The sequence below is a fragment of the Mustela erminea genome, chromosome 10, assembly GCF_009829155.1.
Source record: "Mustela erminea isolate mMusErm1 chromosome 10, mMusErm1.Pri, whole genome shotgun sequence".
Lineage (NCBI taxonomy): Eukaryota > Metazoa > Chordata > Mammalia > Carnivora > Mustelidae > Mustela > Mustela erminea.
Window position 1 is genome coordinate 10,403,334 of NC_045623.1, and position 23,247 is coordinate 10,426,580.

The window sequence follows — 23,247 nt, forward strand, 5'->3', positions numbered from 1 at the left end:
ACAGCGGCCCAGGCACTGCCAAACCCGACCATCTGGGGCTTTCTCCTCTTCTGCCAGGCAATTTGGAAGAAGATGCTAGCTCTTTTAAGTACTGAATATATTATTTGAAGCCATGAGTGCTTCTGGAAAAAGAACGCTGCCTTTTGGCATTTACCACAAGATTCATGTCTGCGCTAGAGATCTAACAATCTCCTCCATTAAACCAATAATAAGGGCAATTCTTCAGTTATTTTCCAGAAAACTTGGTGTATTGTGAAAAGGTATTCGGTAGCCTTGGCGCAAACAGGAATCTGCACATTTGCTTTACTGCAGATGAACTCTGGGACCGTTTTCAACCCGTCCGGGATGGCATCTTTCAGAACTGTAGAGCGACGCTCTGTAACATCTTTAACAGGGTAGGAGATTGCTGTCCTGAAAATTGAATTCAAATGGCACACCACGGAAGGCTTTTAGCCAAACGCCCACAGACACCAAAGCTGCAAGAAGCCTTTCCCGTGAGGCTCAGGACACTTCCGGCTGGAAGCCATCTGGGGAGCGAGGCTCCAGCTCCGTCCCCACAGAGCTCTCCATCGGCCTCTCGCGCTCATGAGATGCTCGTAACTTCTCCTGCATTCTTGACACTGGAGTCCAGTCACCACCCAAACCTCAGGGAATTCACCTTATCCCCAGGTAGCCTGTGTCAATTTCGGTAGCTCTGTTTATTAGAAAATTATTTCTTATTCTTTCTGGGGCAGCTGTTGGGCAGTTGGTCATCCTGAGTCAATGCTCAGAAGTGCTTGGCAGCCCCTGGGCTGGTTCCTTGGACATCTGACTTTGGTTCTTTATCTGAATATAAAATCAGATTATTACTGGCTACTACCAGCAAAAGTACAAAGTGTTTAAAAAAAGGAAAATTAGGGGTGCCTGGGTGGCTCAGGCGGCTGAGCGTCTGCCTTCAGGTCAGGTTATGATTCCCTGGGATCAAGCCCTGTTTCAGGCTCTCTGCTCAGTGGGGAGCCTGCTTCTCCCTCTGCCTCCCCCTCTGTGTGCCCTCTCCCTATCACCTTGTGCTCTCTCTCCCTCTGCCAGCTGCTCTGCCTACTTGTGTTCTCTGTCAAATAAATAAATCTTAAAAAAAAAAAAAAAAGGAAACTAAACTCAATTATCTTTGAGGGGAAAAAAGATAATTCTCAGAACACTTGTATCTTGTATCCTTCAAAGCACTGAATTCAAGAGGTTGTAAGTTTATTCCAGTGATGAAGCTATAAGGACTATCTAGCTATCTAGAAGTTTCCTCAGAGTCTATCTGAGGTTGCCAGAACAAAAATTCTCAGCATGTTATAGTCACATTTCATTGATCCCAAACAGTAAAAATTCAACTTAATCATCTACTTCATTCATTGGATGATTATGAAATGTTTTTGATTGCTCATGCATATGTTAAAAATCTTTAAGACAGCAGTATGCCCTCTGTTATGATACACACACAGGTGGGCAAAAGAACCTAGAATTCATTTACTCCCCTCCCTCCTCTTAAAGAAAAATACCATATATGCGTAAAGTTCTGTCACCATAGTTTCACCATTTCTAAAATTTCACATGAATGATATCCTTCAGTTTGTAGACTTTTGCGTCTGGCTTCTTTTCGTTAGCATGAATGGTTCTGAAATTTATCCATGTTGTTGTGTGTAATCAGTAGGTCACAGTTCAATCCTTTTTGTTGTTGTTCAGCAATATTTCATTGTAGGAATAGGTCACAATTTGTTTATCCGTTCCTCAGCTGATGGGTATTTGGGTTCCTTCCAGTTTGGGACCATTATTAATAAAGCTACTATGAACATCTGCATCAAAGTCTTTGTGTGCATCTGTGCTCCTGCCTCCCTTGGGTAAAGGTGAATCATATGGCACATGTATGTCTCCCTTTTAAATAAGCTGCTAATGTTTTTCAAAGGGTCTGTTCCAGTTTACACTTCTATCAGTGGGATATAAGAGTTCCAATTCTTCCTTATCATTGCCAGTGATGGTATGGTTGGTCTTTTAGATTTATTTTTTTAAGACTTTATTTATTTGAGAGAAAGAAAGAGAGCTAGGAGCAGGGAGAAAGGACAGAAGGAGAAGCACACTTCCCGCTGAGCAGGGAGCTCGACCTGGGACTGGATCCCAGGACCCTGGGATCATGACCTGCACCAAAAGCAGATGCTTAACTGACTGAGCCAAACAGGCACCCTAATTTTAGCCATTCTAATAGGTGCGGAGTGGTAGATCTCCATTGTGGTTTTGATTTCCATTTCCGTAATGTTAAATAATTAAACATCTTTTCCCATGCTTATTGACCATTTTCTTATCCCTCTGGAGAAGTGTCTGTTCAAATCTTCTGTCCATGTTTGTTGTTTGTTTGTTTGTTTCTCATTATTAAGCTGCAAGAGTCCATTCTGTATTCTGGGTACTAGTTCTTTATCAGGTATATGTTTTGCAATTACTTTACTCAGTCTTCACCTTGCTTTTCTTTAGTTATGTCTTTCAAAAAGCACAAATTTTTCATTTTGAAGTCTAAGTAATGAATTTTTTTTTTTTGCTTTGTGCTTTGTGTGTCCTATATAAAAAATCTTTGCCTAAACCAAAGTCACTAAGATTTTTGTCCTACATTCTCTTATGGAACTTCTGTAGTTTTAGGCTTTACGTCGGAGTCTCACAAGGAGTTAATAACTGCGTATGAAGTGACAGGCAAGTTGAAGTTAAACTGCTTGCACACAGACATCCAATTATTCCAGCACCAGCTGCTGGAAAGATTATCTTTTCCTCATTGAGCTGATTTGTCTTCTTTGCTAAAAATCAGTTGACTGTGTGCATTTTTCTCTATGTATGTTATAATTGGATAAAACATTTTTAAAAGGTGATCAAAATTCCAGCCCCCCTCAAAAAATAAAATAAAAATCAACTGACCACATGCATGGGTTTATTTCATACTAAATTCTATCCTATTATTTATATGTCCATTCCTACCTGACAATATCATACTATCCTGATTAATGTAACTTTGTAGTAAGTTCTAAAATCAGGTAGGATAAGTCCTTCAACTTTATTTTTCTTGATAAAAGTTATTTTGGGATATTCTAGGTGCTTTACATCTCTATAAAAATTTTGATATTAAGTTGTCAATATCTGTCTGCAAAAAAAAGGTCTGTTGGAAATTTTATTGGGTTTGACTGTGCTGAAGATAGACTGATCTGGGGTGAACTGATGACTTAAAGAAGATCTTCCAACCCTGAATGGTAATCTCTTCATTTATTTTATTATTAATACCACCAATTCATTTATTCTCTTCTTTGATTTTCTCTCATCAGTTTTGCATTTTACAGCTTTGCATAGGTCTTAAACATTATTTTGTAAAATTTATCTAAATATATCACATTTTTATTTTATTAAAAATGGTATTTTTTCAATTTTAAATTGTTGCTAATATATAGAAGTAAAATTGTGTCACATGACTCTGTGAAACTCATTGATTAATTTTAGATTTTTTTTGGTATATTCTCTAGGATTTTCTGTGGACACTCTCAAGTAGTCTTGTGAATAAAGACAGTTTTACTTCTTCCTTTCCAATTTGGATCCCTTTAATTTCTTTGTATTACCTTACTGTATTCACTAGTAATTCCAGTACACTGTTCCACAGAAGTGATAACAATGGACATCCTTGCCTTTGTCCTGATCTTCGAGAGCAAGTATTTGCTTTCTAACCATGAAATGATGTTAGCTGTAGGTTCCCCGTTGATACCCTTTATCAACTACTACTAGTTGCTGCTGGTTTCTGTAATGAACGGATGTTCAATTCTCATAAGTGCTTTTTTGACTTGTTTTGAAATGATCTTTTTTTTTCCTTCTGCCTTTTAAAAATGGTGAATAACACTGCTTAGCTTTTGAATATCAAATCAGCCCTGCATTGGGAGCATATCTCTTGCTTGGTCATGATGTATCGCCCATGCTGTGCACTGCTGGATTCAATTTGCTAATATTTAGTTCAGGATTTACATCTATACGGGTCTGTGGTTTTCCTGTAAATTCTTTGTTTGTTTTTCGTATCAGGGTAATTGCTGGCCTCACAAATGAGGCTGGGGGAGTATTCCTTCCTCTTGTATTTTCTGGAAGAACATATAGAATGGCTGTTACCTCTTCCTTAAGTGTTTCAGAGAATTCACCAGTGAAGCCATCTGGGCCAGGAATTCTCTTGTAGGAATGTTTGTCCCGGCAGATTCAGTTTCTTGAACAGAGAGGTCTATTCAGCTTATCTGGGTTTTTTAGTATACTTTGGCAGCTTGTGTCTTTCAAGGAATTGACCCATTTTGCCTAAGTTGAATTTACTGGCATAAAAACGTTCAGTGTTCCCTTACAAATGCCGACAGGTTCTATAGGTTCCCCTCTTTCATTCCTGATATTGTAATGTATGTCTTCTCTCTTTTTCTTATATTAGTTTGGCAAGAGGTTTATTGATTTTATTGATCTCAACAACCAGCTTTTGGTTTCATTGGTTTTTCCCTAGTATTTTCCTATTTTTATTTCACTGATTTTTTGCTCTTATTATTTGCTTTCTTATCTGGCTTTGTGCTTAATTTGTCATTTTTTTTTTTTTTTAAGTTTGTCTTCTATTTTCTTAGGAAAGAAGTTTGATCATTCATTTGAAAACACCTTTATTCTGATATATTTCTAATTAAATTTTCTCTAAGCACTACTTTATTGCATCCCACAAACTGAGATAGGTTATGCTTTAATTACTGTTTAATTAAAAACGTTTCCAGGAGGGCGGCAACCTGGGTGGCTCAGTTGGTTAGGCAACTGCATTTGGCTCAGGTCATGATCCTGGAGTCCCGGGATCGAGTCCTGCATCGGACTCCCAGCTTGGTGGGGAGTCTGCTTTTCCCTCTGACCCTCCCCTCACTCATGCTCTCTCTTTCTCAAATAAATAAACAAGTAAAATCTAAAAAAAAACACAAGCAACGCCCCCCCCCCCAAAACAACAACAACAACAACCAAAAAACCACCAAAAACTATTAAAAAAAAATGTTTCCAGGGCACTGGGTGGCTCAGTCTGTTAAGTATTTTCCCTCAGCTCATAATCCCACGGGCCTAGGACTGAAACCCCCATGGGGCTTCCTGTTCAGCAAGAAACAGACGTTTCTTCCTCTCCATCTGCTACTCCCCCTGCTTGTGCTCTCTCTCTGTCAAATACATAAATAAAATCTTTTAAAAATATGTGTATACTTTCTAATTTCCTTTCTTCTTTGACCCATGGGTTTTTAGAAGAGCGGTTTTTAAAATCCAAATATCTGAGGTTTTCCCTGATATTTTTCAGTTACTGATTTCTAGCTTAATTCCACTCTCATAAAACAACTATTTTTGGAAGATTTCAATCCTCTTCAATTTACTGCAACTTGTTTTATGGCCCAAACGTGGTCATTCTCGGTGAGTATTTCATGTGTGCCCCAGAGGGAATGCATGTTCTGCTGTGTCAGGGGAGAGCGTCTGTAAAATGGCAGTTAGGTTATGTTCAATCTCCATATCTGTAGTTACTTGCAGTCTGATTTTTCTATGAATCGTTGAGGGATCCTGAAATATCCAACTCTAAGTTGGATTTGTCTATTTACTTTTTCAGTTCTATCCAATTTTCATGTATTTTGAATCTGTCACTAGATGCTACACAATCAGTGCGTTACATCCTCTTGATGAAGAGACTTTCTTGTTAGGTGTTTCTAGCTTTCATCAAACACGGAAAGGATCTGACCATCTTTCCTGCAAATAATTTTTTCTTTACTTCCTCCTTCTTTGATTCCAATTACAAATACATTAGGCTTAGTGTTGTCCTACAACTCACTGATGCTTTGCTAACTTTTCACTCAATTCTTTTTTTCTGCTTCATTTTCAATATGTTCTTTCCTTTCTTAAAGACTTTATTTATTCATTTGAGAGAGAGAGAGAGAGTACAAGCAAAGGGAGTGGCAGAGGCAGAGGGAGAGTTGACTCTCCGCTGGGCTGGAAGCCAGATGTGGGGCTCCAGATCCCAGGACTGGAAGATCATGAACTGAGCTGAAGGCAGGGGCTTCTTCTGAGACACCCAGGTGCCCCTTGCATACTTCCTTTTGTTATGGCTTTCACTGATCTTCTGTAACTAATCTCATCCACTGCATTGTTTTTCATGCAACCGATGCTTCATCTCTAGATACCACACATGTGTCTTTTATAGCCTCTGTTACTCAAGATGATCATGCTTTCCTCTATCTTCTTAAACATGGAATATATTGATAATAGCCGTTTATTAAAATTCTTATCTCCTTCTTCTATCGTCTGAGTCATTTCTGGTTTTGTTTCTATTGCCATGTCTCCTGATCATAAGTGGTATTTTCCTGCCTGGTAATACTGGCAGGATGCCATACACTGTGGATGTTACATTGCTAGGTGCTGGATTTTATCATATTTCTTTAAATACTGTCGCTCCTTACTCTGGGATGCAGTTAAGTTACTTGGGATCACTTTATCCTTCTGAGCTTTTTAAAGTACTTTGAGCGCAAGCAGAGAACAGCCTTTGGGGTGGGACTTCTTTGACCCAGGAGGTCTACCCAGAGCAGCAAACCTGGTTGAAAAGAACGCAATGTAGGCATGGCCTTGGGTTCCATGATTTGTCCTGAATGCTGCTTCCTGGCGGTCCTCCCGGGCCTCAGTAGCCTCAGTAGCTTCCTCAAACGCATGCACAGATCAGTAAGCAGCCAGAAGACTCGGAGGCCCCTTCTGCAGATCTCTGGAGTTCTTCCTCTGAGTATCTTATTCCTCTCCAGTATATTTTCTAGCAAATTCTAGAAATCTTGGCCTCTCCAAGTTTTAATATTACTGTCTTCTGAATTTAGGAAAGCACCAGGATTTGCTGGGCTCCCCGTCCCTGCACCGTGATTCCGAGATGCTAAGTGAGGTCACAGGGAGCACGTGGTTTCCTTCCACTTGGGGATCACTGTCTGTCCTGGGTAGCCTATTGTCCAGTGTATGAAAATCAGTATTTTCTCTGGTTTTATACTTGTTTAAGGCAGGAGGATAGCTGGTCTCCATTAGGATCGTGGTCTGAAATTAAAGTCCCCACAGATTTTGTGGTCAATTCTCATACGGTATCTCCTTTTATTGTTGTTGTTGTTTTTCTCTAATCATTCATTTTCTTCACCAGATTGTAAGCTCTTTGAGTCCAGGGACTAGGTCTTGTTTATGAATAGGGTCCTTCCTACAGGAGCACCAGAGAAGTCAAGTGACTAAAGAATGGGCAGACCAAGGTTGATAAAAGAAATGAGATATAAAGGTGCTCGGAGTAGAGTCTGAGGATACTCTTTCCACTGTGAAACTCGCTGATCTGGTCATGTGCTGTGACTCCCCCGTAGTCAGTCTCTGGCAGGATTGCCGCTGCCATGAACCTCCTTGCCAATGAGAGCCCAGCATCACTCTGACAACCCAAGTCCTTGAACCCTGGCCAATTCCCAACAGACCTCTCTACTGAAGAGTTAAGAAGTGGCTCTAATTAGGCAGCATTAATTTTCTAAGACAACAGCCTCACCATGTGCAGTGAATACTTTGGCTATAAAACTCTAAGAAGGCAAAAACAGCATTCCCCAAACAGCACAGATCGTAAAGTCAGACAGACCTGAAATCTGAATCCTAAGTGTGCTGCCTCCTTGCTGTGCCAACATAGACAAGTTGCTTGACCTATGTGAACTTTAGTTTTCTCATCAAATGCGGATAATATGTAGTATCTTCTATATATGAAGAGAACCCAGAATATAGTCAACTCTTCAGAAACGATAGTATTGGAGGTTTAATCAGGATCCTTTAAGCAAGGATAGAAATCAAAATGAATGATGAGAAATCTGTACAAAAATATTAGTGGCCACCTGGTAATACTACTCCCAGGGAGAACATTCACTTGGAGGCCAACCAATGTGCGAATATGCACCGGGCAAGACAATTTGCCTAATAATTATAAACCACAGCCTGAGGAATGCCAAACAATGTGTTTACTAGCTGACTTGTGGTTTCTTCTAGAGGTGTACCTGTATGTCTGTCTGCGTCTCAGACACAGAGAGCCACAATCAAACACAGGTGCCAAAAAAAAGCTGGCAGGGACTGGGACACCTATGTTGGCAGAAAGAGAGTGAAGGTGTGTTTGGTGGGGAAAAGTGAGGGAAAACAGGTACAAAAAGCACTGAGAAGATGGTGCTAATAGAATTTTTCAAACTATTAGTTCTCTTTCTTAATATATATTTATCACAACTTTTTAAAGAAGTAGCTTAAGGCTCAGAACTTTGAACACACTGAGATTTAAAAGAGATCCACTGACATGCTTTAAGGAGTAAATATGAAAGCTTCAAAGAAAGTTTAAGGAACAAATTTTTCAGCTCAAAGAAGAGAAGATTCAGGAATAGCTGACTCTCAGAAAATATAGGAAGGATTATGCAAAAAAAAAGGGGGGGGATGGTGATGCTCATCTCTCTGTCTCTAGTGACGAAGCTCAGTTGTAGCGGAAGAAGCCCGTTCTCATGGCTATTAAAAATAGAAACAATTTTATAAGGACATAGTGAGATTTCTTTTCCTGGAAATCTTTACAAATAGACTTGACATCCACTTTTCTAAGTATAACAGAGGTACATCCCCCTGAAGTACTCCTCACTCCATGTCCACCTGGGGGGCACCATCAACAAAGGGCTCACTCGAGCTTCTCTCTTAAAACCAACCACACGTAGGGATGCCTGGGTGGCTCAGTGGGTTAAAGCCTCTGCCTTCAGCTCAGGTCATGGTCTCAGGGTCCTGGATTGAGCCCCACATCGGGCTCTCTGCTCAACAGGGAGCCTGCTCCCTCTCTCTCTCTCTGCCTGCCTCTCTGCCTACTTGTGGTCTCTGTCTGTCAAATAAATAAATAAAATCTTAAAACAAACAAACAAACAAACAAACAAAAAAACCCAACCAACCACACGTGAGCAGAGTGAGGCCAGGACTGGCTGAGACCACACACCTGCTTCCACTGTGGGCTTTTGCAGAAAGCACCATGTGCAGAGTGTTGGGCGGTGGGCTGGTTCTCCGCAGTGCACAGCTATGTGGGAGGGGGAGAGACATGAACTGGCCCTGCTTGCAGAGGGTGACAGGTTCCAGGGGTGCTTATGGCAACAAGGAGAAACTTTTGTCTACAAGGCGACAACTAGAACTGGCCTATGCCAGATAAAAACAACGGATTTCCAGGTTGTCTGTGAAAAAAAAAATCTGAATCTAAAGCTATGATGATCTTGGGATGCCTGGGTTGAGCATCCGCCTTTGGCTCAGGTCATGATCCCAGGGTCGTGGGTTCGAGCCCCGTGTTGGGCTCTCTGCTCAGTGGGGAGTCTGCTTCTCCTTCTCCCTCTGCCCCCCACTCGTGCTTTCTCTCTCTCTCTCTCACACACATACACACACACAGTCCCTGTACCAAATAAATAAATAGATGTATTTAAAAAATAAAGCTATGATGATTTGAAGCCCACTGTGGTCTGTCAGACAAAGAGAACCAGGCCCTTGCTTCTGTAAGCCCACACCAAGGCAAGAGCGGAGGACTCTCCCTTTTCTGGAATTAGCAGATGTAACAATTTCTTTAGAGAGTCACAAACAGGCAAACTTATATCCTCTAGTTTGTGTGATTCCATGAACGTCACACATCATACGGGTCACATCCTTGGTAGTGAACAAGCCTCCCTCTGGGATCAAGGCATAGAACTTGAGGTGGCGACCAGCAGCATAGTGTACCGGGAGCTACAGAACCAGAACACATAGCCTTGGGGTCTTTGGTGAGAAGCAATGACAAAGGAGAGTTTCCTATGTGATATGATGGTTGGGATGTAAATTCTCCAGCTATGTTCCGAGCAGCTGTCAAACCTTCCATGAAAACACCTCACCGTGATTCCCACCTGAAGTAAAAGCTCTGGGATGGAGACTTCTTAAGATCCCTAAGCCTCCCACACAGGGCCCCAGCAGCAACGTGTTTGTTATGACCCACTCCACACTGTTGGAAATCACTGGCCAACTCAGGTTTTGACAAGACAGCTAGTATGTGTCAGGTGTGCTAGTGCAAAAAAAGGGGGGGGAAAAAAGGCTGAGCAGTGCCTGCGTGGCTAAGTGGGTTAAGCCTCTGTCTTCAGCTCAGGTCATGATCTCAGGGTCCTGGGATCGAGCCCCACATCAGGCTCTCTGCTCAGCAGGGGGCCTGCTTCCCCCTTTCTCTCTGCTTGCCTCTCTGCCTACTTGTGATCTCTCTCTGTCAAATAAATAAATAAAATTAAAAAAAAAAGGCTGGGAACCATCCTTCTCTAACATAATTTCTACAGAGGGACAGAAGTCAAGTTAGATAAGAATGCACAGCAAAGCTACAAATATATAAAAATACCAAAGTTTCCTAAAGATGTTTTGTTCACAGTTTAAAAAAGACTGGGAACATGTCTATTGTCACCAACAGAGAACAGCACTCTTTGTTGCTGCTGTTATGATCGGGGGGTCCCAGGGGTATAGCTGGATATGCCCAGGGTGCCAAAGCTGTCTCTGAGACAGGGACTCTGACCTCTGATCTATGATTGGCCAGAATGGAGTGTGCAAATCTGTAGCCCTGGACGGAGCTTCTCCCTCTGCAGAGCTAAATGGTCCTCCCCATCATCAAATAAACAACTCTAGCATCACCAGTGCTGCAGCCCAGACACCCCAGATGGTAGCTTAATCGCCTGAAAGAATTAATAGTGCACCTCTAAGCACATTATTCACCCAGAGAATAGTTCAGGCAATGGGAAGAATCTGGCCTATTATAGCCCACACAATCGCTAAATAATATGCAATCACAGAAATGAAGCATGGCATATGGTAATCTCTCTACTATATTGAGATTCATTGTAATAAAAGTGCTGTTCAAAACCCTTCTGTAGAAATCTGGAAGGCATACCTTTCTTTTCTGGAAGAAACATTATAATAAGACAAGCCAGTCCTCCTAGACACAGAAACGCCGCTAATGTCCGCTTCCGACCAAACCTAAACAACAGAAAGACGTTACACATTTCTCTTGAGGATCTTATAAATTCATCTGCTTTGTCTCCTAAACCTTCTTCCTGAAATGTCCCTGCTTTCATTATATATGCTTATCGTTGCTTAAGGAATGGGTGGCAGCTGTGACTGACCAGGACATAAAATACGGAGCCATCACAAAACCGGGGAAAACTGGCCGGATGGCAGGACCGAATGACGAGTGGGGGGTGGGGGAACACAGAACCATTCTCCCGACTTCTGTGAGGGTTCACATGCTGAAAGCTCTCCATCTTACTTAGTCCTCACAATAAACCTGTAAGGCATGCGCTGTGCTCTCCATCTTCCAGAGAAAGAAAATGAACCATGGAGAACTGAGTCTTTAGCTCCCTTCCTCTTGTGACCTGAATCTCTGGCAGCTCATTTTTGAAATTTTATTTAAAGTCAATTAATTAACATATAGCGTATTAACAGTTTCAGAGGCAGAGGTCAGTGATTCGTCAGTTGCATACAGCACCCAGTGCTCATTCTATCGAGGGCCCTCTTGAACGTCCATCTGCCGATTATCCCATTCCTCCCTCCCCACCCGCTCCCCTCCAGCAACCTTCAGTTTGTTTCCTATGATTAAGAGTCTTTGATTTCATCTTGTTTCATTTTTCCTTCCCTTCCGCTACGTTCCTCTGTTTCGTGTCTTAAATTCCACATATGAGTGAAATCATACAACTGTCTTTCTCTGACTGACTTACTTCCCTTATTATAATAACCTCCTCTAGTGCTATCCATGTCATTGCAAATTTTAAACACTGTAAAACAAGGCTCTCTCTCTTAAAAATACACACTGGAAAAAAAAATTTCTTGTGAGTATGTTGGAATTAAGTGACATGTATTGCACACTTCATCAAGGCAACTAATTTTCAAAGAATTGCTGGAGGCTTGGATGAAAAGCACTGGCATTAACGAGACTCCCTTCACTAGGGGCCTGTGACTCGCCAGGTCCCCTGTAGGAACTGCCACAGTACTTATAACCTGTTTAATAATTCTGCCAGGGAATTTTAGAAGCCCAAGTTTAGGGATAAGTACGCAGAAGCTTACCTGTCAAAGCCAACATCTGTCAAAGTCATCAAAGTAATACGTGGCTGAGACTAGATCTGAACTCAGTGGTAATGGCTGGGAGACAGGACGACACGTGGGTCTCCAGGTCATTGTGCCTCATTTAACATCAGTACTGAGAACCTTCCAGTGGACAGGTGCTACGCCAGGCGGGCATGAGGGATGCAAAGCCAGAGAGGCTGCTCCCCAGGACGACACCCTTCTAAACCCTTCGTAAGGGGCCCTCAGAGGTGGGCAAGGAAGGTGTGACAACACAAGCAAGGGGCGTCTGGCTCACTGGAGGTGATGGGGACAGATTTCTGAATATGCAGCCTGACTCGGCTCTTGGACCGTGGTGACAGCAAGCTCAGTCCTTAACAGAGGGGGCAGCACAGATGACCGGGACTGCCCCCAGAGAAAAGCTGAACAGATTCTACGCCCGCCCTTCATAATGCCCTGAGCCCACCACCCATGACAACAGCCCCAAGGGTAGTGCAAAAGGAATGCTTTTTGGGTGAAAATGATGATTTCTGGAGAACGGGAAATAGCACAATCCAGCTGATTCACACTGAATGGGATTTTCAGTTGCCCTGGTCAGGGCTCAGTAACAGAAGCGACCTAATGGGGAAACTGAGGAAATGGAGTTCTCTTATTATAAAGAGAATTCTTTTAAAAAGTAGTTAAGATACCCCATGAAAAAGTAGCAAAAGCAGGATGAATTCCTCCCCTCATTGAAGTCGAGTGGGTCTTAAGAGGTAAGAAAAGTCTTTTCAGGTCCTCCAATTCTATGCTTGTGTAAGAACCTCTACATGATAGGGGCTGGGTCGACCGAGCTCCTTCTATACAGAGCCAATAATCCTTTCTCTTGGGGATAACAGACTACCCACAGACTATCCAAAACCTGGTGGTAGTGCCTTTTAATACTGGATTGAAAACCTACATAAATATGAAACCCAAGCTATACCACACTAAAAAGTGAATTCCAACTGCATTTGGTCTGAAAACAATTCTAATCACCCTGGAGTGCTGAGCGGATACTGCCTGTCGACAAAGACAATGATACTTAGGTATTTATGGATATAAGAGTGTAATCCTATGTGGGGCCCTCCATACTCAATTCTACTCACCATTTCTGGTTAATTAAGTAGATGCAGATAGGGTAAGACGGAATCTCTATGAGGCCAGACAGGGCCAGGTTGGCATAAATATTTCCGCCGAGATCCCCTGTGCTCAGAGTGAGGCCGTAGTACACTAAGCTGCACACGAACCTGCAGTTGGGGTGAAAGACAAGAAGGCCAACAGGAAAAGCACGTGAGAATCTGCTGGAGAAGGTCCAGTCACTGGTTCAGTATAATGTCATCTGTCTTAAGCAATCAGCTTGGCGTTCCCACAGACCTTTCCATCCCAACAACCTAAATGTATTCTTGGAAGTGGTTGAGTGATGCCTAGACGCTCTCTAAAGCAGATGTGTGGCTACTCCTGGAAGAATGCAGACCCGTCTGTCCTTCCATCAAGCACACCTGCATTCAGCAGAAGACAATGACTATTCTTGCTTTATTTAATCCAGCAGTTTATAAACACTGGCCGCAGGCGACTGCTGTGATATTGTCCAAAAGACTCTAGGAAAGAGCTCCCGAGGGGAAAGTCAACAGGGCATGGTGTTGAGAGCATGTGCTGAGAAGTGACCCGATAGTCGGTGGGTCACCTGCAGGCCAGAGATGACTGGCCCTCCAACCAACCCCGACCAGGTTCTCGACCCACCCAGACAGGAAAGAGAAAACCGGGAGCCCAGCGGAGGCAGGATCCTCCAGGAGGGTCAGCTGAGGAAGGACCTTCGGAGAAGCCATCAGTTTATTTCTGCGTGCTGTTTCTGCAACACTTGGGGATAGGCTCCTAGGTGGCAGGCACTGGGCTGGGGACAAAGGGGCTGGGGGAGGGGGTTGTAAGCCGACCAAAGCGCCACCCTGAAGCTCCAGGTCGGGGCTTTCTCAAGCAGAGGGAAGAGAAGGAAACTGAATTATTAAAAACAAAATGAAACAGAACAGAACAAACAGGAACAAACCACCAAAAGTAGGCTTTGCTGGTTCGATAGATGCATTTTGGAAACTACACATTTTTATACAATATACTACAGGCTTTGGAAGTCCATCAGTTTTAACATTTTTGCAATTCACCTGATGGGTGTTTATTACAGGAAGTTTCTGTTGGCTTCCCTTTTGTTTTCCTTAGAAAAAGTCGGATGAGCTGTTGCTACAACAATGAGATCAAACAGGAGAGGGTAAAGCTTTCTCTCCATCTTGCCAAAACAGCCAAATGGGCCAGGTGCCCTGGGCTATTAAGAAGGCGCTGCAGAGAGCAGGAGAGGGACGGGAGCAGAGGAGAGGGACCTCTGGAGGTCGACTGCTTAGAGGGGCCTCCCTCCCTGGCAAACAGCTGGCCGCAGCAGCTACATCCCATTATAGCTCACTGCGTGGAGCTGTCACTCGTGTACTAAGGATGGTGAGCGGTGTCGAAGCCATGACATCATATGTAAGGATGCAAGGTGACACTGAGCTGTTTTGCCTGTAGCACCTACCTTGTCTGCGAGCAATAAGCTAAACAAACATAAACCCATGCAGCTTTCTAAAGTATTTAAAAAATCCTGTCTTCCCGCAGTAGACGTCCTCCTCTGCTATGCATTGTATGCAGCAGTGTGTGTCTACTCTGCACTTAAAATAGAAAGCACCAGGGGTGGGGGTGGGGGGGCTCAGTGGGTTAAGCTCCCACTCTTGATTTTAGCTCAGGTCTTGATCTCAGGCTCGTGAGATCGAGCCCTGCATCCTGGGATTCTTTCTCTCTCTTTCTCTCTGCCCCTCCATCCACCCTCTCCAAGCTCACTCTCACACATGCTCAATCAATCAATCAATCAATCAAAGAGAAATCCCAATGAAGTCGTTCCAGCCGTGGAAACACACATATTTAAACACAGCTGGGATGGCAGCAACTCAGGCACAAATAAACAAAACCAGTTGAGGACACGAGAGGTGAGCAGAAGCTGCCAGTAGTGGGTGAGCACGGGGGGGAGCATGGGCGGATGGTCCCAAGGCAGGGACTCCGCTCGCGAGGTTCCTTAATGGCAAGTTGGTCATTGGGATGCGTAATTACAGCTATTAAAATCATTTCAATCCTTCTTATGGGCCCCAAGCAAAATTTAGAATGCTTGCATAATATTTAACAGTATAGTTAGGGCATCAAAGAACTATTTAAAAAGGAACAAGTGTGGGAAATAACCAAAGGAACAGATGTGAACCGTGGAGGTACCATTTTACTCCCAGGTAAGGGCTGCCTTCAAGGGAAGACCCACAGAAAAGACTTCAGAATTTTACAGCATCTTCAAAAACAACAGCCGTTATGTGGAATGACACTGTCTCTATAATTACGTATTTTAGCATTTGGAGCCCAGGGGGAAGAGGTTCATTTGAGAAGAACTCCTTTGGCTGTGTAAGACAGAAAATAAACGGATGTTCTCCCCAGTTCCCAGTCTACTTTGTTTGTCTGTTTTTTATCCCCTGGAGGCCAGAATCCAAAAGTTAATCTGCGTCAAAAAAACCAAAAAACAAAAAAAAAAACCCAAATCCTAAACACAAGAAGTAAATTGTCCTCAAGAAGAAGGCAGAGGGTTTGACTGTCTATATGACATGCAAATGTGGAGTTTTATGGAGCCCAAAGCACCTGAATATATTACGTAAATGTCTGGAATAAGCCAAACCCAGAGGAGTAGCTTCTACACTGGGTTTTCAGGTCTGGCTTTTCAAAGTTCCCCTAATCTCCATGTCTCCAACCGTGCGTCCTCTGTTCCACATTTCTTCTGCATCTGGGATATTCCAGCACGGTGCTGGGTCTGTGGGGAGGGCGGCAGAGGGGATGCCCTGGCCCCTAATCACAGAGGTGGCAGCCTTGCCTGGCTGGGTGGAAAAAGAGAATCACGATATAGCAAAATATATTCACAGCTTCATCCTGTCCATCTGCTGTTTTCAACAGGTTTACATTGAAGATCACTTTCATATAAAATGATTCTCCTTAATCCCCACATGAAAATGTAGGTTTCTACGCAGCCTGCATGCAAATACCTGCCAACCACAGCAAGACAGTCCTTTGAGCTGGTAAATCTGTTCACACCCAATCCTGGGCCCAATCTACAGCAACCGAGCACAATGGACAGGCATACCTAGGAGATACTGTGGGTTCTAGACCACTGCAATAAAGTGAGTATTACAGTAGAGCAAGTAGAGCAATGCATTGGTTTCCCAGTGCATAGGAAAGTTATGCATATACTATATTGTAGTCTGTTAAGTGTGTAAAAGCATTGTGTCTAAAAAAACAATGTAGATACTTTAATTTAAAATATATTATTGCTAAAAAATGCTAACCATCATGTGGGCTTTCAGCGAGTCATCATCTTTTTGCTGATGGACGGTCTTGCCTCGCTGCCGACGTCTGCTGGCTGAGCAGGGGGTTGGGTGCTGAAGGTTGCGGTGGCTGAGGCAATTTCTTAAAGTGAGACAAGACTGAAGTTTGCTGCGTTGACTGACTCTTCCTTTCATGAGCGATTTCTCTGTAGCATGTGATGCTGTTTGATAGGTAGGACTTCTTTGAGAATTGGAGTCAGTCCTCTCAAACCCTGCTGCTGCTTTGTCAACAAAGTAATATTCTAAACCGGATGTTGCCATTGCCAACAGTCTTCCCAGCAGGAGTCGATTCTGTCTCCAGAAACCACTTTCTTCGCTCATCCGTAAGAAGGTGACTCTTCATCCGTGCAAGTCCGATCATGAGATCACAGCAGTTCAGTCCCGTCTTCAGGGTCCACTTGTCCTTCTCATTCTCTCGCTGTTTCTGTCACATTTCCAGTTACTTCCTCCACTGAAGTCCCGAACCCCTCCAAGTCAGCCACGAGAGCTGGAATCAGCTTCTTCCAAACTCCTGTTAATGTGGATATTTTGACCTCTTCCTATGAAACATGAATGTTCTCAATGGCATCTAGAATGATGCATCTTTTCCACAGAGTTTCCAATGAACTCTGACCAGCTCCATCGAAGGAATCACTCTCTCTGGCACCCATAACTTACAAAGTGTATGTCTTAAATCACAAGATTAGAAAGTTGAAATGACTCCTTCATCCATGGGCTTCAGAACAAACGTGTTGGGGGGCATGAAAACCGTATTAATCTCACTGCCCATCTCCCTCAGGGCTCCTGGGCACCCACGTGTATTGTCAGTGAGCAGTAATATTTTGAAAGAAATCTTTTTTTTTTCTGAGCAGTAGGTCTCAATAGTGGGCTTCAAATATCTGTAAACCGATTTGAAAACAGTGCTGCCATCCAGGCTTTGTCGTTCCCCGTAGAGAGCACAGGCCCCAGCATGCTCAGGGTCGGTGAGCACTGGCTTCCATTTTAAGTCACCAGCGGCATCAGCCCCTGTCAAGAGTGTCGGACTGTCCACGTACTGACTCTTCTTCTCCGACCACAGAAGTCCTACATGGCATCTTCTTCCAAAAGAAGGCTGTTTCACCGACATGGAAATCTGTTGTTTAGTGGAGCCTGCTTCATGGGTTGTCTGAGCTGGATCTTCCGGAGAACCCGCTGCAGCTGCCACGTCAGCACTTGCTGCTTCTCCTTGGCTTCTCTGTTACGGATATGGCTTATTTCCTCAAACTTCATGGGCCAAACTCTGTGAACTTCAGACTCTCCTTCTGCAGCCTTGCCCCCTCTCTCAGCCTTCACGGAATTGAAGAGAGTTGGGGCCTTGCTCTGGATCAGACTCTGGCTTAGGGGAATGTTGTGGCTGGTTTGATGTTTTAACCAGACCATGAGAACTGTCTCCTAATATATCAGCAATAAGGCTGTTCAGTTTTTAATCATCCATGTGCTCACTAGGGTAGAGCTTTTCATTTCCTTTAAGAACTTGTCTTTGATGCATAACTTGGCCAATTGTTTGGTGCAAGAAGCCTAGCTTTCGGCCTACCTTTGGCTTTTAACATGTCTTCCTTGATAAGCTGGGCCATTTCTAGTTTTTGAATTTCAATGAGAGACATGTGACTGTTCTTCTCACTTGAACACAGAAAGACCATGGTAGGCCTAATTAACTGGCCTAATTCTGATATTGTTGTGTCTCCAGAAATGGAGAGGCCCCAATGACGGACAGAGCTAGAGAAATGGCCAGTCAGTGGAACAGTCAGAACCTACACAACATTTATTAAGTTCACTGTCATATACAGATGTGCTCCGTGGTATCCCCGAACAATTATAATCGTGACCCCAAGGATTACTGATCACAGATCGCCATGACAAACAGGATACTAATGAAAAAGTTTGAAATACTGCGAGGATTAACAAAATGTGACACAGAGTCACGAAGGGAGCAAATACTGTTGGAAAATGGTGCCAGCAGATTTGCTCGATGCAGGGTTGCCGCAAACCTTCAACCATGAAACACGGAGTATCTGAGAAGCATAGTAAAACACAGAGCGCCTACACAGTATGACCACACACATGTACTTCATGCCCTGTATGAACTGCCCCTCCACTTTCTTCCCTTCAGCTTCATTCTTTAAGCGGAGTCATCTTGACCCATTCAGTGCGATTCACGTGAATGCTGAGAGCATGTTGAGAGGCGGGTAGGAATAAGCTACACGAGAAAATCAGATTCAGAGACTATCTGCCCTGATTTGCACAGGTGGCTCGCAGGCCATCATTTCACACTCCCGGGACTCCATTTGTACAAGGAACTATACTGCCCACCCACCGGGGAGTGAGCGAGCGAGCGAGTGAGAATGCCACACAGAGTACAGGGCGGGGCATGACAACTGGACTGTGCTAGCCCACCAGCCTGCTGCTAAAACCAAAGGTAGGTACTGTAAATTCCTATTTAGAAATTCTTCTAATCTGCTTGCTTTCCTCTTTTTTGGCAGGGGGGATGGGGAGGCTGGTGGTGTGGGTACTTAAATATTTACATGAAAGAGCTCAGGAGCAAAGATGTGTTTCTGCTGTCTATTTACTCAAGTTCAGTAAACCTGCCATCCATAAACCGTCTCTCCTCGACCGGGAGGGTACCATGAAAGCGGAGCAGAGCGCAACATGGGCATCAAGAGGCAGAGGACCTGTTCTTGAGAAAACCACTTCAAGCTGACAAATCAGGTAAAATTTTCTGTGAGCCTAAAGAAGGAACACATCATCAACAGCTCTTTAGCAACCTGAGTTTAAGATTGGGACAATACCCCTCGGGAATAATTACCAGATGAACATCAGGGTCAGCGTGTGCCCCAAGAGGATGCGGTAACGGAACAGATCCAGGAAGCTTCCGGTCTCTCTGTGGCTCCTGCTGGCTGGGTAGGTTAGTGAGAACGTACACTTGAGCTTGCGGTTCCTCCTGGCAATGAGGTACAGAGCCGCTTCAGCCTCACTCAGTCGACCCTGGGAGTATAACCAACGAGGTGATTCAGGAATGAATCTGAAAGAGACGTCAGTAAAGGCTGTATATTCATACAGGAAGGAGACAATTTGCCTAGGAGTATGTGGACTCCCTCACCACAACCAGATTCCTTGTGAGGGTTAAAACTACCTCTCCCAGTGACAGGTGAAAGACAGAGGGGCCACTTTCAACAGCATGCCAGGGCTAAAAGGCAGTGGCTTTATGAAAGGAAACCAAGAACATACGTCAAAAACAGTAAAAAATAAAACAAAAAACAAATTAAAAAAGTAAGCAGTATGCATTTCCTTTTAAACAAATTTAAATAGATGAACGGCAAGTTAAGGCTCAAATACTGAGTGACACCAATTTATCATAAAGCAGGGGTCAGAGAGAGGGTTCTTAACCCTAGCCAAGTGTGAGAATACTACTACAGAGATGGCAGGTGTTTAAGTTCTGACAAAGCCTCATAAAGAAGATAATTTTTATTGTCTTGTCAGAAAAAATAGATTTTTAAAACATGATTTTAATGTAGCAATATGTTATTAAGAAGGCAGAGATTATTTGAAGACTCTACATAAAATCAAACAGGGTTCATCACATCTCAACTACTTTTAAGCATTTCCTGCTTCAGAATGCTCCAATCGGTTGACATGCTCACTTTAATATGTCCTCAGGGTATTTCCTGCCCCTAAGGCCTTAAAGAATTTAAAGTCATCTTCTGGTTAACTTCTAGGTACCAAATAATTATTTTCTGCTACAACTACGAAGTATTGAACAGTTATATTGCCACTAATATTTTCCAGTAGTTTTAAGACTTGGCTCTCTGATGTGCCCTTTTCCTCTGCACACTTCTTTTTTTTTTTTTTAAGATTTTTATTTATTTATTTGATAGAGAGAGATCACAAGTAGGCAGAGAGGCAGGCAGAGAGAGAGGGGGGAAGCAGGCTCCCTGCTGAGCAGAGAGCCTGATGTGGGGCTTGATCCCAGGACTCTGAGATCATGACCTGAGCCGAAGGCAGAGGCTTAAACCACTGAGCCACCCAGGCGCCCCTCCTCTGCACACTTCTGTGAACACGGCTAGAGGACTTGTCAAAGACAAACGGGGACAGGAACAGTGACACCTCATTTACTAAATATAGCATCGAGTACCTTTTGATCTAATGTGACATTATTTGCTTAACATGAAGCTTCTATCTATGAGTACCATTGAAGATGCCTTCTAGAATTCTCCATGCCTTCCCATAGGCATAGTGACGTGGTAACAAATGCCATGGAATTTGGAACTTCGTGGACAGCCAGTCCATCAAGAACCACTTACTAAGCACTTTCATTCTGTATCCAGCAATGCAGTGGGTGCTCAGAGGAAACAAGAAGGTGGGAATCGTCCCAGAGCTTTGCTGCTGGGGAGAGAACATTCGTGCACATCTGGTCGTCAACGAAAGCAGGGCCACAGATCTTCTACGACAGCCTAAAAGAATGCCTTGATTTACAGCTTCATTACCATTCGATTATTATTACTAATACACAAGCAGATAATCAAGCAAAATAGTGTTCAGCTGGAAGTCAGGTCTACTGATCAACTAGTGGAACCACTGGCCCTATTCACCAGGCAGCTGATGAACCACCATGTAAACCATGTGATGGACTCTAAGTCTGAATACAAAGAACATAAAAGAAGCTTACTATGATGAGCACAGAGAGTAGCCCTGGGAGGGAAGAGGAACTGGGACACCAGAAGTCTGTCGTAATAAAAATTAAAACTGAGGGGGACGGGGAGGTGAGAGAAAGGAGACAAAGGAACCGCCAAAATACTAACAGTCACTATCTTTGGGTCACTTAGCTCACTGCCCCCTTTCCCTCCAACTTCCCTGCTTTCAGCGTTGTTGATAAGCATTAATCACTGTTAGAATGTTTGTAAACTGCTGTTACATAAATGTTTACATTACTGGTAAATGTTTATAAATCACTTTTGTACTTGAGAGATTGTCACGCTTTGGAAATTTGGAAATTCATGCATAAATAAACCATTTATGCATGGAAAGGGTCTCTCTCACACACGAACCGAGGACCTCACACATCCCCACACTTGGAGAAGCCAGGAAGCTCCCTTACACAAAGGCTCACCTAGCTGCCAACGGATGGACTTGGGAGTATAAATTCCAACGTGTGCCGATTCTGCATATCAAACAGCAAGACGTGCTTTTAAAAGAGCAGTCTTTGAACATGCTGACCACTGCATGGTGCTAGGGCCATCTTTGGAAGCTACAAGGCTAATTTAACAGTGTTGTCTCTACTCAAAACATGACCTGTGAATTTCTCAGAAGGTAGAAAATCTTTGTAAATTATAAGGCTCTGATTTGTAGAGTAAAACTGTTTAAATCCACATATTGTGAAAATGAGGATTTTTTAAACTACGCACTAATATTTCTAGTAAAATAAAATAAAAAAAAACCAAGGTAGGCCCCTAAAATAATGAGTTTTTCTTGTGTTACTGACAGCTATTTCTGAAGACTAACTGCAGCTGTTTTTGTGCCCACATCTGTCCGGTGGACCTGAAGGCCCTGGGCATGGGTGCTGGGGGACACATTGACGGAGCTGAGCAGCCTCCAGGGAGGGAGCCCCTCGTGCAAAAGGAGCTGGGCTCCAGCATGAGGTGGAAAGAGAGCCCTCAAAGGGCGTGGGGTTAGTGCTGGAGAATTCAGAAGCCAAAACAAATGACGGGCAGCTGGAGGTGCGTTGGGGAGAATTTTGGAGGGGGTGGCATTTGAGCAAACCTGGAAGGCCAGGAGTTAACTGGGAAGACTGGAGGGTGGGGTGTGGGAAGGGCCGGGGCAGCAGTGAGAAAGGCAAGGCAGACAAGCAGGACAGGACAAGCTGATGCAGAAACCGTAAGCAGATCGCTGTGCTCAGGACACAGGATATGGGAAGTGGGCCGAGACACGATCAGAGGAGATACACTGCAGGTTGACCACTGGAAGGCCTAATGGAATAAAAGATATATATTTCAGGTTCACATGCTCTTTTTTCTCTATTTCCTATTTTTTCCTGACCTGAATTCATTTCCCAGGGTGTGGATGTCCCCCGCTAGCACTGGGGCCATAACAAACTCAAACCACATTCAGAAAAACAGGCAGGGGCGCCTGGGTGGCTCAGTGGGTTAAGCCTCTGCCTTCGGGTTGGGTCATGGTCTCAGGGTCCTGAGATCAAGGCCCGAGTTGGGCTCTCTGCTAGGCAGGGAGCTTGCTTCCCCCCATCTCTCTGCCTGCCTCTCTGCCTATTTGTGATCTCTCTCTGTCAAGTAAATAAATAAAGTCTTCAAAAAAAAAGAAAAGAAAAGAAAAGAAAAGACGGGCAGAACAGCTCATGCCATCCATCAGATTCGCTCTAAAGGAGAATTATTAGCTATTTAAAAAGAAAATTCATTTGTTAACCCACATTTACATGACAGTTTATTAATTCAAGGATGATACTAGGCACCCATTTATTCCAAAAATTTGTAATACACAAACTAATAAAATGTTGTCAGTTTCCTTTTATGGTAGAATTATCTCGTTCCAATTCATATAACTAAACGCATTTAATACATTTTGCTTTCTAAGTACAGGTAAACTTTCTATTATACTCATTCTTTAAAGTTTATTTATATAAGTAATTTCTATACCCAGTGTGGGGCTCGAACTC

General features: G+C 43.4%; 1 protein-coding gene across 5 annotated transcripts in view; it reads right to left on the bottom strand.

Annotated features, from left to right (window-relative positions):
- The window catches only part of SLC22A15 (solute carrier family 22 member 15), a 79,675-nt gene that overhangs the window by 9,028 nt on the left and 47,400 nt on the right, over window positions 1-23,247 (bottom strand). For 4 of the 5 annotated variants that reach the window (XM_032301842.1, XM_032301840.1, XM_032301841.1 and 1 more), the window contains 3 exons: window positions 19,390-19,605; window positions 13,248-13,388; window positions 10,955-11,040 (listed from right to left, as the gene is read on the bottom strand). In XM_032301842.1, the coding sequence (XP_032157733.1) occupies window positions 10,955-11,040; window positions 13,248-13,388; window positions 19,390-19,605 (443 nt within the window). The remainder of the gene's footprint in view (window positions 1-10,954; window positions 11,041-13,247; window positions 13,389-19,389; window positions 19,606-23,247) is intronic. The other variant, XM_032301843.1, reaches the window with a different exon arrangement.